The 15536-nt window shown below is 37.6% G+C and overlaps 1 protein-coding gene across 6 annotated transcripts; it reads right to left on the bottom strand.

Moving 5' to 3' along the window:
- Positions 1-244: 244 nt before the first annotated feature.
- On the bottom strand, positions 245-11817 carry LOC114665394 (gap junction beta-3 protein-like). 6 transcript variants are annotated; one of them, XM_028819934.2, is made up of 2 exons: positions 11678-11817; positions 245-4514 (listed from the first exon to the last, which is right to left on the bottom strand). In XM_028819934.2, the coding sequence occupies exon 2, from the start codon at positions 4454-4456 to the stop codon at positions 3653-3655; it is 804 nt and encodes a 267-aa protein (XP_028675767.1). In that variant the 5' UTR covers positions 4457-4514; positions 11678-11817; the 3' UTR covers positions 245-3652. The 6 variants fall into 6 exon arrangements, with proteins under 6 accessions (XP_028675767.1, XP_028675762.1, XP_028675765.1 ...); XM_028819929.2 differs by lacking the exon at positions 11678-11817 and adding an exon at positions 11262-11664; XM_028819932.2 differs by lacking the exon at positions 11678-11817 and adding an exon at positions 11337-11664.
- Between the last annotated feature and the right edge of the window lie 3719 nt (positions 11818-15536).

Raw genomic sequence — 15536 nt, 5'->3', positions numbered from 1 at the left:
GACGTACCTTTCCAGAACCGTCAGAGATGTCAGTATAGCAATAACATGGGTGATTCCTCCTCCAATCTGCCTCCAGTTCTGATTCAGTGATTGTTAACTTGTGTATTCAGATTGCTTAAGTGTAAAATTGCAATCGAGAGAGAAATAATCTCAGACAATATCAGGTTCTTGTTTTCAACCAATATTCAGAGCACTGCAATGCACATTATAATTAGGAATACAATTCTATCATCAGGCAGAAACATTTCTTTATTATCTTTATTAGCCTGTAAATAGAAAATATGTAACATCAATATCCAGAAACAGTTACTATAATTTCCATAGGAAATGATTTTTAAAAGTAATATATGACAGAAACATCTGCATATTAAACAAAGTATCAACTAAAGCTATGTCTGGGTGCTCCTTACTTCTCCCTGTTGCATGTTCAACATGGCAGTTGTTCTACTGGGGCTGGAGAATTTCTGGTGGCTCACTCAGAGCCTTTCACAATTTTTAACAGTGCAGAATTTACTTTGCTATAATAATCTAGAGATAATGGATTTTATTGTCTCTAGGCAGTTAGGGCCGAGAATGTAAAAAATTTCTAAATAAATGCTACACAGAGGCATTGCTCTGATGCAACAGCTTTTTAGTAAAAGTAAAATCAGTGAGATTCTGAAGGACAACCCGAGCACCACAAGGCTGACACACATAATGCAAAATTTAAAGTAAAAAGTGCTTGCTAGTCTGACAATTTCCATTTGTTACTTTCTCATTTTCATTAGTAAATCTACACAGTATGTAAAATGGCCTGTAAAGGACTGACACCTGTTTTATGCCCAGAGCTGCCATGGTAGGTTCCAACCCTCTCATCTCTCTACTGCAAAGAATGGATGGATAAATATACAAAAGAATTTAGTCTAAAAATTAATAAAACACAGGAAATTGCATTTTAAAATCAATATGACAAACAGAGCAAGGTAAACTGTACAAAAATACTTCTTTATAAAATCAAAGTCGTATAAACTAGACAAAATGTCATATATCCTTTAGTAAGGAATTCAAATATAAATCATCAGTATAAATAGACATTATTAATGCAATACAAATCTGAATAAGATGTACGAGAGTAAAGCCGTGACCTGGAATTGAACCCAAAACTAATTATTGACCAGAACCTTTAACTCAAAAAAAGCAAAAATAAACAAATTAGCAAAACAATCCAAAAAATGATGTCCAGTATATGCAGCTATATCTGCTGAGTGCATCTCATCTTCTGAGGCTTTCAGTGCATCCATAAAACTTGAATGTGTCTGCCACTGATGCTAATACACTTCACACAGTACCCCTTCTGTCTTACATTTTTAAAAATCTGTTCAGCTAATGTTTTTTCTTGATATCAGTTCCACTGCAATAATGCATTACTTTCCAGCTTTCTGTTCTCAATTCAATGAATAAAACCCAAAAAATCACATGTTCATATATCTCTGTTTTTCATCAAAATGGTTATTAAATCTTTTGTTCTGATCAGACTTGGCTTGAACATCTACTTTCATAGAAGCATTCCATTACACCTTTTTTAACTTGGAGAAATGTCCTAAGATAATATACAGAGACGCCTAAGCCACACGTATATTTCAGAAGAGTATGATGTTAAAATGTGATGGTTCCTAGATAAAAACATACAGTCTCCATTGCATTAAAAGTAGTCTAATGAGTGACGTGCAGTATGTGCTCTCACTGTCTCCAGTATGTAAAGCAGCATGAAGATCAGTTTCTGCTCAGAGCAGGTAGAACTTTTTTGTTCACTACCTGTAAAGTAACAAATGCACATATCATTTCAAGTTGTCTGTAAAAGGTAAACCGAAACTTGTTAGTTAATGTGTTTTATAATAAGAAATTGTTTAAATCATCAGAAACCACTGACAATTTCCAACTCTAACTCAGGTAAACATCAGTGCATATGTGGTACAGGAATTTTTGTTGAATTTTTCCAAGCTGTTAGAACTTGCAAAATATGCTTTTTGTGCAGAGGTTAATGTTAATTAGACTTAACAATCAAAGCTATTACTGTACATAAATGCGACTTTAGATCCTGAAATGTCTTTTTTGATCAGTCTATACTTTTCATTGTATTTTACTTATTTTTTCATTGTAAGATGATTTAGTAAGCACATTTAAAAAATAAAGTCTACAGACATTTCATCAGACTTGTATTTACCCATACTTTACATATTAAGAGGCATTTTATGTATTTATTTAAAGTTATTTTGTGTTTTTCTTTAAAAATAGATTAGCAAAACATGTACAGTATGTTGAACTCATCAAAAGGAAATGTGCTCTATAAAATAAATTGAAGCTAGTCCAAATTTATGTTGGAAATACAACATTCTTACAACCAGTTATAACCAACTGGAAATGAGTTTTATGTAAGCATGCCAAATAAATAAGAAATAAACATTTGTTTAGCACGTAGTGTAAAACAGTTTGCTTAATATACACACTGTTCAACAAGGGTGTCAAGAACTGCTGCTTTAGATCATTAATGCTTTCTCCAAAATTTACAGCTCATGGAAGCAACTTTAATGTTAAGGCATTAAACACTTCTGTTCACCAGCATTCAAACCACTTGTTGTTGACGTGTTTTGGTTTAAAGGTGCACAATAATTGCATCTTCCTGTACTATAGTTGGAAAACCTGTACCACACCCCATTTAGTAATGTGAACCTTCTCACAGTTGCAGGCCTGCGCCTCACCTTATATAAGTATCGTTTGCTTAATCACTTTTCTAAGTAAACAATCTTTGAATGTAGATTCAGCCAGAAAGCATCCACTTTCATTCTGTTTTTTTTTTTTATTCAACCTTACTGCCATCATATTTTCTGCAAATAACCATATATTAAAGGGAATAACACCTTTATGATGAAATGCATAGGCTGACAAGCTGAATAGTTTAAAGGTTCCATCAGTACAATAAGCTTGCAGTTGTGTCACCTTTTCAGGATTTTGGTTCTCAAACAGCCATTTCTCTCTTACTCTTGTTCTTCCACTACCTGAATGAATTTGGATTCTAGTGATCTGAGTGTACTATAATTCTACTTAGGGATATTCCATTATCCTAAAAGGACTCAATGAGTAGTGAGTGCATATTGAAGATGCCCCAAATGACTGTATGAATGAAGTTGTTTTGCTTATGTGATAAAGAACCTAGTCACAAAAACAGTTACTGGACTTCTCACTCTGGCCAAAACATACCAAGCACTTACCTTTACAAATTTATCTCTGGTGGCAGTGACACAGCCCAAAACAACAATACAATCTGGCATCTACATTACTATGAATGCATATGTATGCTTCAATACACAACAATGTCTGTTATTTTTGCAAAAATATTCCTTAGCCAAGCAAAATATTCAAACATTTAAAAACTGACAATACTTAAGCATTCTTTCATGTTCAGATAAAGCATAGAAAAGTCTTCAATGATATCACAGAGCAAACAATATCACATTCAGTATAATCACTGGATATAAATGGTTTGCATTTCCATTCCAGGATCAAGCAGAATTCTTTTGTCTCAATGTGGTTCAAGCTGCAAAAAAATAAAATTCAGAAGGAAAACATGGACCTGGCAGTCTCTGTCTTTCTCTCTCTTTCTTTCCATAAAAAGCTAAAGAGTAGAGAGATTGGGTGCTGAAGCCCGTAAATTATCGTTTTTGTTGAAAGGCTTCAGTTCCATTTGGTTCATGCCAGTGTTGCACTGGCAAGTAGAAGCTTTGCTGTAGGTCACAGAGTGCGCTTTTGATCGTTTTTTCATCTTTTGGGCACAACGAACGAATCTCTTTGTAATCAGATAGATGATTTCACAAATGCTTAGCACAATGCATAATGCAGAGGCACCCACCATAAAGTAAGTGAAAACTCTTTTCTCTGTAGGACGACCAATAAAGCAATCAACTTGGTTGGGGCAAGGGTTAACCTCACATTTGACCAATCGTGGCAGATCAAAGCTGTTGTAGATATAGTGTAAGATGAAGAGGAAAGCAATTTCAATGCCCAGCTTAACAAACAAGCTGATCAAGTAGGTCCACCATAGGCCACCATGCTTCTTTCCAGTGTCCTTGTAGAGTTTGCCACAGTTTTCACCATGAAGTTTCTTGTGCTTTTTCTCACGGTCTTCCCTGTAAGCCACATGCATGACTACCATCAATGAAGGACATGTGACAAAGATAAGCTGAAGGGCCCATAACCGGATGTGGGAGATAGGAAAGAAAAAATCATAGCAAACATTACTGCACCCAGGTTGTCGGGTGTTGCAATCAAAGTCTTTCTGTTCATCTCCCCACACTCGTTCAGCGGCAACAACGTACACCATAACCCTGAACACAAATACGACTGACAACCAGATGCGTCCAAAAGCTGTTGAATACTTGTTCACTCCACTAAGGAGGGCCTGGAAAGTCTTCCAGTCCATATTTGGATCAAATGGTTAGGTGTTAGATGAGAATGAAGAAGTGATGAATCAATGAAATCTGTAAATGAAGAATACAGAAAGCGGTTATTTTTAGAATACTGTATCTTTAGAATAAATAATGGTACTGTACATCAAACAGGAATACCTCATATCCTGAAACACTGCTTCTCATATGAAGTACACCACAGCATTCATTCAGCCGTAACATCTGAAATATTCATCCACATGTAAAGCACTCATGCAGAAACAGAGAACAGAATTCAAATAGACTGAGTAGTGATTCTTTTTTCTTAGTTTATTTGATCCTGAATTTACAAATGCACTTCCTATCCTACCCTCCAACACATTCTGCAAAATGAGGCAGATAATTCTTTTAATGTAGTACTTCATTTAAGACCTGAATGATCACTTTGAAGAGATACAACGGTATTATAACTTACAATAAAATCCGAGGGCGGCACGGTGGCGCAGTGGGTAGCGCTGCTGCCTCGCAGTTGGGAGATCTGGGGACCTGGGTTCGCTTCCCGGGTCCTCCCTGCGTGGAGTTTGCATGTTCTCCCCGTGTCTGCGTGGGTTTCCTCCCACAGTCCAAAGACATGCAGGTTAGGTGGATTGGCGATTCTAAATTGGCCCTAGTGTGTGCTTGGTGTGTGGGTGTGTTTGTGTGTGTCCTGCGGTGGGTTGGCACCCTGCCCAGGATTGGTTCCTGCCTTGTGCCCTGTGTTGGCTGGGATTGGCTCCAGCAGACCCCCATGACTCTGTGTTCAGATTCAGCGGGTTGGAAAATGGATGGATAAAATCCGAAATAACTAAAGGGGAAAATACTGATACTTTTGTATATAAAAACAACAACAAGAGAGATTTGGTTATTCTCACCCTTGCTCACTAGCATGAAAGAGTGACATTGTGGTACAAAGACCTGTGTGGACTTTTCAGTTTCTCCTCGCCCATATAAATGTTTTTGACGTTTCTTTGGTGTCCTCGTACACTACAAACTTAATCAGTGGGAGTGAGCGATTGAGTGCAGTTGTGTGTGACTGAACCTGTAACAGACTGCCAATTCTTCCAGGCTCACGTTTTGCCTAATGCCTGATCCTACTAGAACAGGCAATCTCATGATACTCTTATTTAAAAGGCTAGTTTTAAAAATGGACAGAAGGACAGCTGGGCATTGGCACATTACTTTATTTATCTTAGTGATTCTGAGTAAGCTCTGTCCTAAGCTCTTGAACATCATTTATGGGTCTGAGTTTGATAAAGCTTTAACTATTATTTTAGTCTTCATTTTTTTTTATTCTACACTGTATGTTGTCTTCCTTCTAAGGACTATGAACTTAGCATACTGGAGGGGCTTGTTTGATCTTTGGAATTTGCTCCCATAGCTAGGTTACCTTTGCCAAAAAAGTCTGAAGGGCAGAATATAATATAGATCACTTTGAAATTTCTGTAAGAAATGTAAACACCTTACTAGTAACAGTAAAATACAGAAGGGCTCACTTGAAGCTGGGCCTGAGATTGTTTTTCATCGATGAGCAAATGACAGTTGCATAACACACTTCAACCACCCACAAGGTGAAGAAAGAGAGATAGATGGGATGCCTGTCAGGTGACTAGCAGGAGCAAAACTGATATAGAGAGACAGAAGGAATGGCATTGGGGCATGAAAAGAAAATTCACTGGTGGGATGACAACAGGCATTGGCTGAAAGTGGTGGAAAAGTCACCAAGACATTGCTGGTCTTTCTTCTTGTATACAACTGATTCTGGAATCCACCTGCTAGCAGTGGACAAGAGAGTCACTTCAATGTGCATGTGATGTTTTGGGGCAATGCACTTAATGCAGACTATTCAGCCTTCTTAAATATATCAGGCAGACTGGGACAAATAATATACAGTCAGCCTGCCTTATCTCTGGGTTTGGCATCTGTGGTTTTGATGCAATGCGGTTCAAAATAATATTCTCGGAAAAGAACATCTGAATATTCCACTTGCAGCACTTCATGATAATTACACACAAGAAACAACACGTGCAGGCTGATGCCACTGAGTCATGGTGTACCTCAGCCCATCCAACCCTCAGTCCCTCTGTATCTTCAAGTGGTTTTTGCACATCCATGGGGGGTTGTGGATGAATATACCTGCGGACAAAGCAGTTTGACCTGTAGTATAGCAATGGCTTTGGCAACCTATTGTGGTAATGCAGTTTTTTTTGGGTAATGTTCTTTCTTTATCAGTCTGCCCACATCTTTGTTTTCTTTTATTGTCAAAACCTATGAGGAATTACCTATGACTATGGTTGTATGTTCAAGTTCTAAAAACAAGGCCTGAGATATGTTAGATATGCTGTCACTTGGTTGGGACTGTGCTATAGGAGGAAGACATCAGAATAACATTATTGCTTCTCCACTTTTGGAAGGGCCAATTGAGACTATTGGGTGAGGATGGCCTCTAGACTCCACTTATAGAGTGGCTAATGGAGAGAAGGCCTATCAGCAAACCCAGGATAATTCAGAGGGATTGTGTCTTATTTAGCAAAAATCCCATAAGAACAGTTGTGACACCTCAAAGGAAAAGTGATGTCTAGGCTGCACTGTCACCTCTTCTTAATAATAATAATAATAATAATAATAATAATAATAATAATAATAATAATAATAATAATTCATTACATTTATATATCGCTTTTCTCAGTACTCAAATGTGACCCTCAAGGAATAAGCAACACTAAAAATAGATTGTTATGGTTTAAATTTATATTGCAAACTATGTCTAAAAAATTGAACTTCAGAGGCTCATTACTGCCAAATTTAAAAATAACAAAACCTATAAATTACACAATGTCCTAAATACTTTGTGCAAAGCACTGTGCATCTCCTTTTATGTATGAGTATTTATTTGGTTCCTTCTGTATGGCACTGTTGTAAAGGGCCTTGTCTGTATGGGTTGTAGCACATAATACATTTACATTGAATACTTTAGTATACAACATCTTGAAAATTTATCAAACTAAAATAATGTATATTTTAATAGCTGTGACCTTCATGTGTTGTGTAGAGTATTTAACAAGCTGAGCTTAATGTTTTTATTATGGAAAAAATATTTGCAGCAAATCTCAAACAAAAGTAATGGCACCACATTTAAAACTATTCTGCAGCTTTATGTAAACATGGAAGTATAGGCTGTCCACAGTACACTGCACTGATCATGTACTACGTCTGCGGCCTCATCGTGGAGTTCTGTATGTATGGTGAAGGTCACGTTTCCTGATCTCTTCCTGGGCTGCAAGTAACACATATTTAAGTGTCAAGAAACTTGAATGTGCAATACTGCTACTGTCACAACTACAATTGCTGTCATCCATGCTAGCTTTTCACAATATAATGTGTGTTGAGATCCTCACCATTTTTTCACTACCCAGTTTTCCCTCTTCAGTAGAAAAAAAACTTTTTCTTTCAGGGTAGCATTTACCTTTTCCTATTTTTCAGTTTGTGGCATTGACATGGTAACCTTGGTAAGTGTTGTAAAAATCCAACATATCAAACATTCCCTAGACACAAGTGGAAAATTCTGAATAAAATGTAACCATGATGCAACTCCTTTATGAAAGTAGGTTCTATTAAAATGGAATTCTTATTGCAGTAGTCTACTCATACTTCTGTAGTTCTTTCAACTATTTTCTGAGAATGTTTTCTTACTTAACTAGACATGTCTTGAGAGCTTTTGTTTGCCAACAACATTGCAACATTTAGGTGAGAGGAGGCACAAGCTTTAACTATTGTGTTATCTAGACTTAAGGGTGTTTCTTCACTGCTGGAACGGGCTGTACATAATCACAGGAGCACAGTGATAAAATGAAATTCTACAGATAAAAAAGACATGTTTAGAGGCTTTTCACTTTGCATTTTAGCTAGTTGACAGAGATCTGAACTAAAAAGAATTAATTCTGCAAGCCATGATCACCATTATTTTCATTTCAAAGTTTCACTTTGAGGCTTTAAACAATAAGATTGATGTACATATCAGGTGAAATCAGTCAAAATGCCTTTGCCATATGAAAGCTGTAGTAAGTGCATATTTATAGCAATCAAATAGGCAAGAAGAACCCCACAACTGCATCCCAAAAATGAACCTTCCAGTTACAATGAAGTATAAATCTGCTGCTTTTCAAAATTCTCCTGATTTGCAAAATATGAAAATAAATTTATAATTTGCCCTGAGCTTGCTTGCCTTGAAAATTAGTCTGACATTTAAACCATTTTACTAGCTTTACTAGCTTTTTTACTCATTTTTCTCTTACAATATTATCTACATCTGTATTTACAGTACATCTCCCAACCATTTCAATTTAGTTCAGATGTCAAACATAAAACTCTGCAATACATTAGAGTCTCATAATTGGATGAACAATTTTACAGCAAATTTCAAAACATAAAAAAAGTTTCCAGATTCTTTTCCATGAATTTTTTTCAGGAAGTTGGAAAAAAGTATATTATAGGGGGGTCAAAAAGTAACTAATAGTGACATTTTAGTCATTAAGAGAAAACACTGATCTGTACCTCCCTCTCTCTCTCATATATATATATATATATATATATATATATATATATATATATATAGAGAGAGAGAGAGAGAGAGAGAGAGAGAGAGAGAGAGAGAGAGAGAGAGAGGGGGATGACCAGCATCCTTACCTGGTCAGGACCCCTTCATTGTGGAAGGAATGGGGGAGTGAGCATACACAGGGAAATATCTCCCTCCGGATTGCTAGATGGCAGCTCCCTTGAGTTGCAGAGATGCCTCAGATTCCCACAAGGCATGCTGAGAGTTGGATTGGTGGCTCAGCCCAGTTGGGTTGTGGGGGTGCCACCAGAGGGTGCTGTGGGGACTGCAGAGCTCCATTTTGTTGGGCTTCTTCCTCACCCGGAAGTGCTTCCAGACTTGCTTATGAGATAAACATATTTATCACAATCCCCCATATAAGCAATCTGTTATAACTTTACATGGTAAAACTTTACTGATGAAATGAAATAAGAGAAATTCCTCATCAAATTGAGAATTTAGAAATGGAAAAGACTTTTATGTCACTTTGAGGATATTTTACTTTATTTGATATCATCAAACCGGGAAGCAAAATGCACTGAGGATTTCAGTTTAGGGAGCACAAGGAGTGTTTCGTAATGACAAGATGACAGGCCATGGATGTCAAACGTCTTTGGGTTAGAGGCTCAGATTATAGAGAGTAGCAAAGTAGCTAACTCGGTTTTGTATTTTGAAGGATTTTCCAACTATGTATCATAGATAGATAGATAGATAGATAGATAGATAGATAGATAGATAGATAGATAGATAGATAGATAGATAGATAGATAGATAGATAGATAATGGTAGTACTGTTTTTTTTAGCTTTCCAGCAAATCATAACAAAGCAAACCCATATTTTCATGAATGGAACAAGCTATGTCTTCACACCAGTTATAAAATGATTCCCTGATTGCATCAAAAAATGAACACTTTGCATCACTTTTGTACCTCAAAATTCTTCTTTCAGTTATTAAGCAGGAAATATTTTAATATCAAAATGTATGATATAAAGGCAGTTTACAGAAAAATTACAAATTCTACTTATACCTCTTAGCAAAATAAGGAAATTAATTTAGAATGAAAATCAGACAGCATTTGTTGAAAATGTGTTTCTGTGCAACCAGACTATAAAGGGTGTAATGAATATTCAGGAAAGGGTACTCAAAATTCCATCAATGAGAGAACAGAAAGGAAAAACAAATGTTATTGTAACAGATTGGTCTGGACTTTTAATTTATTCTGTAATTTGCTGTTCCTTATATTTGGTTAATAGAATCAAAGGGTGCTCAAGTTATAATAAAATGAACGAACTACATTCAATGAAACCGTTATAGCAAGAGAATTGTTTTTACTTGATTGTGACAAAATACATTATCTGGATTCCTCCTTTAACTTTATGCAAGAGTACATCTATTTGAATTTTCAGGGGCAGCTTCAAAATAAAGGCTCCCGCAATATAAAAAAACAAAGTACTGCACTCAGCTGAGTTAAGTTACAGTCGATCACCATTAAGACATATTGTCGACATAAGAGACTCTGAAACACTAATATATTACTTAGCGTTTAAAATGGTAATTACCGAGCCTTGATAGTCGAACCCTTTTTCCAATCATTGATTCTTAAAGCTCCACCTTGACATCTCTGACTACAACAAAACCCCAGATCTGGACGGGACTGCGCGACTTACCTAGAAAACAAGACGCACCAAGGCAAACTTTGAGTCGCCTATTAACCTAAGACTGCGCGTGTTTGGGGCGTAAGTGAAAATCCCAACAAAGCCGAAAACATGGGGTGCGGGTGCTCATTTCTAACAGGAGGCTAGTGAGCTGAACCCCCATTAACGAAAACGATGTGTGATTCTGCAGTGCCAACCACTGTGCCATCGGTGTTCAACCTGCGTTTTAACTCCGTGAAGGCATTTTAGGCACTCGCTACTAAACCTCAAGCCGCCGCTAGAGAAGGTCGTTGTAAATAAATAATACAGATAAAAATCTAGCCTAGCGATTGTTAGAAACGTGATTAATCCTACTTGTCCAGAGATACATTTGTTTACAGTATTAACATTTCGGTAAGTGTTAATATTATATTACGGCTTCATTTTAACCAATATGAGACAAATGAAGATTAAAACAGCAATTAATACGGCCAGAACTCACAAATAACTTGAGGACAAATCTTAATAAAGCAAAGACAAGTTTAAATGAAGATAAGTTAAGCAGAAGTTTTACCAGCCCAGCCGTAAAGACCTGAAGCCGTATGTACATTCCGCACGCACGCTGTCTACTTTTCATCTGCCGCCTTACTTGTTCGCTCCACGTCGCTTCTCTCTGCTCCGCGCCTCTCGATCAGGTCGCAGGCGGACCCCTTATCCCGTCGCCTTTAGTTGCAGCGCCTTCGGTGGGTGTCTCGCGCGCCTTTCTGGAGGTAGCAGGTAGCCTAACACGTTCGTGCAGTCTGTCTGGCAATACCACCTCCTTACCCCGTCTCTCCCTCTCTCTCGGTTTCTCTCTGCCCCCTCAGGCAATCACAGATTTTGCTGCCTGCTATTGGTTTATTGGGTGCGGCCGTCCACACCGAATTGAGAGAGGTGCTGCAAAAAAGGGAGTCGTGTTCATCGCACTGCTTTGCCAGGTCGTCAACTTACTCGTTATTTCTTTATTTTCCTTCTGTCCAGTTTGTGGTTGCTCTCTTTGTCAGAAGTAAAGATTCGTAGACATTTCCTAGTGCTCTACCATGGCCAATCGCTTTGTGTTCTCCACGCATCTGGATTGCATTGCGAAGTGCTTACGTACAATGTACAGTATTGGTGGGCAGGGACACGGAAGCCTTTTCAAGACTAATAGCGGCGCACCCGTAACTTTTTTTTTCGTTTTTTGTTAAGTTTTATTAATACTCTTGATTCTCGAAAGACACCAATATATGTGCACCATCCCTTTGTTTAAAAGATAGGCTTCAGATGTACGGTGTCATACTTTTCCCCGCAGTGACTGAAGAGTCAACAATATGTACATGAGAGAGTGTGCGTGGAAGACAGAGAGCTGACACAATGGTGTCTCACTGCAGTGTGGCTAGTGTGTGGACCTTACATGGGTCTGAACGTGGATTTCTTTGGATTTTGTAATTGCTTCTTTTCAACTTTCATCCCAAAGGCATGCAGGTTAGCTAATTAAAGATTCTAAATTGTCCATGTGTAAGTGTGTGCCTTGAAATGGCCTTGTGCCCAAGGCTGCCAGGACAGACACATCACCCTGAAATCCTGAACTGCTAGTTAAAAAATGGATGAACAGATGGACCAAGTGTGATAATGTGAGCAGATTTTGTGTAAGCACACATTTGATTAGTAAAGATATGATTACCAATAACGTCATGTTGGCTTAATACTGTAATTCTGCAATTTACTTTTGAGTTTTTAGCCAATGACCACAGTTAACTAATTCAGGGTTTTCACTTCAGTCCTAATCCCAATACAATTTCTTCTTTTAATTAGACTCCTCAATTAATTAAGTGAGTTGTTAAGCTGTTAAGAGTTGTTTGTCATTTTCAAGGTTCTGTGTTTTCTTGTGTTACTCCAGAAATTACAAACTGGCTATGTTAAATTATTACTGGATGAGGCAAGTATTTATGTGTTTTAGATGGAGATAATTTTGTTCTTTCTATCTTGCTATTTAATGTTTCATTTGTATTACAGTTAAGTTTATTTGAGCAATTATTTGGAAATAAGTTCACAAGTGGATAACCCTGAATTATCTACTGTACTTTACTATTCAGTGTCATTTCCACCTGTGTCCTCTCCATTGATTATTAATGGTCAGTACAGTATTCAGATAAGAGCAAACTCAGAAAAAGTGAATTGAAAATAAATGACAAGACAGAGCTAAGCATTAAAAATGATAGCAAAAAATCTTAATCAACATACATTTTATATGACTACGCTTTTTGAATGCAAAATAAGAGAAGGACAAGGGTCAGCTAATTAAACAATGAGATCAATGAAAGGTAAAAGTGACACACTGATTCAGACATTGGTTGAGACGAAAACCAGCAGCCACAGACAGACCCCAGGGCTGTACTTAAAGACCCTTGTACAACTCAGAGTGTGTCCCCATTCTTATTTATTGTTGTAAACTGTAGGCAGTGATTACAAGGGTAAGATTGTTGGTACAGGCAGCAGAAGTTAGGTTTTCAGCAGGATTGCTACTCTGTGATGAGCCATGGAATCTTGTGCAACCGTGCAGTTGGTTCTATGCTCTGCTGGACTGAGCAGTGCCACTTGGCATGCTCCAAACATCTGAATAGTATGCCCACTAATGCGTCAGCTTGAGTTGAAGCAGAGATGGACCACTGGGAGTAGCACCAAGAGCATTTTATGGACACATTGAAGGAATTGTATTTCATAGCGGACCTGTCAAGATCTGGATATCCTTCAGTTACAATTTTAATCTGTGGCCTAGTAAGAAGTATGGTCCACCATACTCATGTCCACGCTGTGCTGCAACAGTAAAATGAGGACTTCAGGATGCTGGCCTTAGAAACAGAGTTTCAAAGAAAAAAACATATGTAAAACTGACAAATAAAAAGAAAAGCTAAAAACGTACAAATGTTTGGAACCTCCCAGAAATCCACTGTCCAATGTCTCTGTTGTTTAGCCCATTTTAGCCTTTTCTTTTTACTGGTATTTGGCATGTACTAGTTAAGAGAGCAGCCCACTAAGGACATGTAAGGTGTGGATATTTCACAAACCAACAGTAGACTGTCATGTTTCTTGAGAAAGCTGTTACACTAACAAGTCAAACAGTTAAATACCAGGTTTCATTATCAGCAAGAACTGTCTTCTAATTAGGAAACTGGCTGGAAGGAAAACCTGCAGCCATTGTGGCCCTCCAGGACTGTGACTAAGGACCCCTGGTTTATTCCTTATATCAGTGGGGCACTTCACTGTTTATACATTTCTGCTCCAAGTATATTTCATATTAGAATAATAAAGTCACTGGGATTGGCTCCAGCTGACCCCCGTGACCCTGTAGTTTGGATATAGCAGGTTGGATAATGGATGGATGGATGGATGGATGGATGGATGGATGGATGGATGGATGGATGGATGGATGGATGGATGGATGGATAATAAAGTCAACGTAACTAAAAATAGAGGCACAGAAAATGAAGAAAAATTGACCACTCAGAAGGTTTGCAATAGTGGGTGGGCTGGCTTCACTCATGATTTAAAGAATGGAGACGAGTAACTGCTTTACAGATCTTAAATGGGTTTACCCAAGTTGGCTACTGAAGAAAATTTTTCATGGTCATGATATGAGGGTCTTCTAAGAATTGTAATCATATGGAAGCTAATGTAATCTATTAAACAGGTTTTATGGGAAGACTTTCAGAACAGAAAGGTAATTAATTCTATTTTTCTACATCCATGATATACAGGAAATGCTAAAGTATGTAGATTAAATTCAAACCAATTTAACAAACCGAATTTATTTTTATGCCATATACATACAATTTTCAAACAATGTGCTGTACATATTTACAGGTTTACAGATTAGATTCCATATTTACTGACAGATCTTAACCAAGCATCCACCTCTGAAGGGGGCACCAGTCTGTCATAGGGCACATTCACAAACACACCTGCATTCACATACCAAGGGTAATTCACCACTGATGGGGGAACAAAAAACAGTCCACAGCTTTGGCAATCTCTGGTGGGGAACGTGTAGATTGCGTCATAAGTGATCTGGAAGAGACTACACCCATTATGACGGTGAAATGCTGATAGAGGACCCCTCCCGCTGTAACAGAGCATCACACCTGGAGCGCGAACACTGACCTCTAGACACTGTCTTAATACTTATAGGAGGAACACAAAAAAAAAATGTGCAATGCTGAAATACTAACCTATATATATGTAGAAACACCAGTGAAGACAGATGACTTTCTGGACTTGTGGCTCCGGTATAAATCCAAGCTCTTTTTGTATACAGCAGAATTAACAATTTTAACTTCACTGTCCTAACAGTTAGAGTATACTGTGCACTCCATAAGTGTTGGGACAGGACAGCCAAAAATGGGTGATGGACGTTCTATGGGTATTGGGACATTAATTTGGCAACGTGTACAGCACTTTTATCTCACCAATGGCAAGTGTGATATGTAAAGGATAAAATGAAAAAAGTGAATTTACAAATGCAGCATGTGTGCTGTGGTCAGTTTCTTCTATATGGGTGTTTATATAAGTAAACATATAGGAGGATTTATTTTTATCCTTGTAATGGCTGCTGAATTTCCAGTCAGGATTTAAGGTTATAAATCAGACGAGTTGGAATTATTACTAAGGGTTAAAATCTGCCAATGTGTGTTTGTGCAGTTTATAATAAACGCCCTGGGGAGATGAAGTGAAGAACATGTAAAGGCCTGACAACATTCCTTTACTCCTGAAATTTGTTGTAAACAGAAATAAAAGCTTTTCTGAACTTGAATCAACACAATCCTTTACGTAA

The sequence above is a fragment of the Erpetoichthys calabaricus genome, chromosome 14, assembly GCF_900747795.2.
Source record: "Erpetoichthys calabaricus chromosome 14, fErpCal1.3, whole genome shotgun sequence".
Lineage (NCBI taxonomy): Eukaryota > Metazoa > Chordata > Cladistia > Polypteriformes > Polypteridae > Erpetoichthys > Erpetoichthys calabaricus.
This window is presented reverse-complemented; position numbering and strand designations above follow the sequence as displayed.